At 39.1% G+C, this 2,981-nt stretch overlaps 1 protein-coding gene across 1 annotated transcript; it reads left to right on the top strand.

Moving 5' to 3' along the window:
• The first annotated feature begins 793 nt into the window (after window positions 1-793).
• On the top strand, window positions 794-1,527 carry LOC149812262 (uncharacterized). Its single transcript, XM_089993467.1, has one exon. The coding sequence runs from the start codon at window positions 818-820 to the stop codon at window positions 1,385-1,387; it is 570 nt and encodes a 189-aa protein (XP_089849593.1). The 5' UTR covers window positions 794-817; the 3' UTR covers window positions 1,388-1,527.
• Window positions 1,528-2,981: the final 1,454 nt, after the last annotated feature.

Below are 2,981 nucleotides of genomic sequence, written 5' to 3' on the forward strand. Positions count from 1 at the left end.
CAAGAAGTAACAAATGAGCTGACCCATATGGACGGCAAATCTAAACAAAACTGAGAAAAAGGAATCATCATCATGAGTGCTACAAGTTAAATTTTGTCTTGAAAGGACCAACATTGACAGTGTAGGAGTCTTCCAGATCTGGACTTTAAAACTTTTGGCCAGTGTTATTATGGCTGTAAAAAGTTCAGGTATGGACTTGGTCACGTTTGGTGTGCTTTTTTTTTAGATAATCCAAGAGAAAAACCTCCTTCATCACCGACTGCACATTGACTGGCCACTAGTTGATTAAAACCCTTTGGTCACGCTTGGCATGCTGCACATGCAGAACCTAAAATGGTTCTAGACTTAGTAGACAGCTTGGATTTGTTCAACTACCTCACCTCGCCAAAAAATTAATTAAAAATTAAATTAAGTGTCAATCAGAATGTGACATGTGTTAAAGTTATTAAAATAATATTTTTAAATATTTTTATTTATTAAAAAAACCCACTCACTCTCAATCTCACAGTTCTCAAGTGAAGATGGGAGAAGAGAATTGAATATAGCTGACGATCGATTATATAAGAATATGACCTGATCTAGTCACAAAGCTTGCCGATTTGACCCATGCCTAACTAGAAAGAACAGAGAAGCTAAGCCACGATGCCGGCCCAAAGGAAGGTGCCAAGTTCCTGCCTAGTCAAGTGGGCCCAGACCCACCTTCTCCCCACCACCTCTCCATGTTGACCCACTTTTTGGATGTTGTACGCTACCCTCAAGACCATAAATTCGGAATCGCCCTCCCCTCCAGGGCCACTCGTGCAATCAAGAGACTCCTATGTGTACATATGGAGTGATAGAAAAGGAGAAAGAGAAAGAGAGAGAGATGGCGTTACCATGGTCGTCAGATCTGCAAGGGATGTGCCTGAAGCACCCTGACCGCCGTCCATCGCCGGGCGTCTGCTCCGTCTGCCTCAAGGAGCGCCTCACCCACTTCTCCAACTGCAAGACTTCGTCTTACTACTCCACCTCCTATTCCTACTATTCCTCTTCCTGCGAGTCTTCCTCTCCCTCGACGCCTCCTTCGTTGGCCCTACCTGCCGGAAAGGTGGAGGGGAAGGGGGCGAGGGTGTCGTCCCTGATAAGCAAGGAGGGAAAGCTTCCGGAGAGGGAGGGGAGGTTGTGGCCGCTGAGGAGGAGCAGATCGATGGCGGTCGAGCTGGAGAAGGCGGTGGCGGAGAAGAAGAAGATTCGTGGAGGTGGTCGTGGTTTGTGGTCGCTGCTGCTGATGAACAGGAGGAAGGAGGAGGTGGCGGAGGAGGAGGAGAAGACCAAGGGACAGAGGTGGCGGTTTGCGCAGTCCTCCAAAGTTGTAAGAGATATCATGTTTCTTGGTGTACGTTCATGAGCAGAAGTTGTGGGTTTCTTTTTACCTTCTCTCCATTTTTTTTGTGTGTGTGTGTGGGGTGGGGGTCTCCGGGAGTTCCATGTAATTTGTAAAATACAATATATAAAGTATAAAACATTTACCATTTTTTCTTTCTCAAATTCTAACTTGTCTTTCTTAGCGTCTCTCTCTCTCTCTCTCTCTCTCTCTCTCTCTCTCTCTCTCTATATATATATATATATATATATAGAGAGAGAGAGAGAGAGAGAGAGAGAATGTATTATTGCAAACCTTTGTAAGTACAAATGCTTCGGATCTCCATGGTGCAGGTTTTTTTTATCAATTAGTGAAAAATATCACGAGATTTATAAAAATCTCGTGATAATATCGCAAGATTGATGAAAACACATAAATACCGTGATTTAAATGTGATATTTACATTTTAAACGGCTATTTATCATGAAAAAACCGTGTGTGTTTTTTTTTATTAATATTTTCTTATAAAAATAAGTTTTTATATTTTAAAATTTATTTTTTATTGCCGATATTTTGCCAAAAATGTGAGAATTATGAAAAAATTTCAAATTCTCATGAGTTTTTTAAAAACAATATTTTGCTATTTTTAACTTTTGTCACTCAGCCTCGTAGATGAATTTAGTATGCTCAAAATAGTAGGGATAAGATTTTAAATGGTGTTTAATACCTCTAAAAAAAATGAAAAACACACAATTTTTATGACCGGAGAAAGTGACGCACATTGGAAGCCATTGATTTTTGAAGCCTTGTAAAAACCAGTTTATGTGTTGTAATCGGGTGATCTAAGAGCCAATTCTCACTAATGTAGATCACATTTGCAAAGTTAATTTTATGAAAAAAGGCATTTGTACCTACAAACAACTGTAACAATTAACAAATGTATGTATCTTACAATCAAAATGAACTGGAGAATCTCATGAAACAAGTTGTTTCTAGCTCAATAAATCGACAAATTTTGGATCTTATATCCATAATTTCATCTACTCATCCATTTTGAATTTCCCGCATAGATGCTTTTGTCATGATGTATTGTGGAGTATCAATGATATTTGACATGTAATATGGATGGGAAGATTCAATTTTTTGTATACTACAAGAAAAGACGTCATTAACAATCATAATTATATATGGTGACGATGAATTATCGCCTTCAATAATAAATTAATCCTGACGATATGCAATATTGTTGTAGTAAAAATATTTATAGCCGAAGACAAACTATCGTCGGTAATATGAATAGGAAGACGCGAGGGAAAAAGCAAAAAAAGATGATCCAGTCCCATGTTATGGAGTGGATCAGGTAAAACGGTGGGCTGCAATGTAAATGTAAAACACCAACCCAATATGTGAAAGTAGCTTGGGTACCAAAAACATTGGACAAGTGTCATTTTTGTGTCAAAGGTAATTTTACATAAAATGCTTTACCTGATTTGAACCAGTTATGAAGCGACTAGTGTATGGTCAATTCTTAAGAGAAGATCAGGTGCAATGTAATTGCACACTTTGAGCATAATGCCTCACCTGATCACCTATCATCTTTGGGATACAGCCTCAGCTGTGAATTGGTGTGGGTGATCAG

Source organism: Nuphar pumila, chromosome 17 (assembly GCF_984573655.1).
Source record: "Nuphar pumila chromosome 17, dmNupPumi1.hap1.1, whole genome shotgun sequence".
Lineage (NCBI taxonomy): Eukaryota > Viridiplantae > Streptophyta > Magnoliopsida > Nymphaeales > Nymphaeaceae > Nuphar > Nuphar pumila.

Bases quoted from the DNA above. Each gene is read 5' to 3' on its own strand.
- LOC149812262 (XM_089993467.1), top strand. From the start codon at position 818: ATGTGTACATATGGAGTGATAGAAAAGGAGAAAGAGAAAGAGAGAGAG.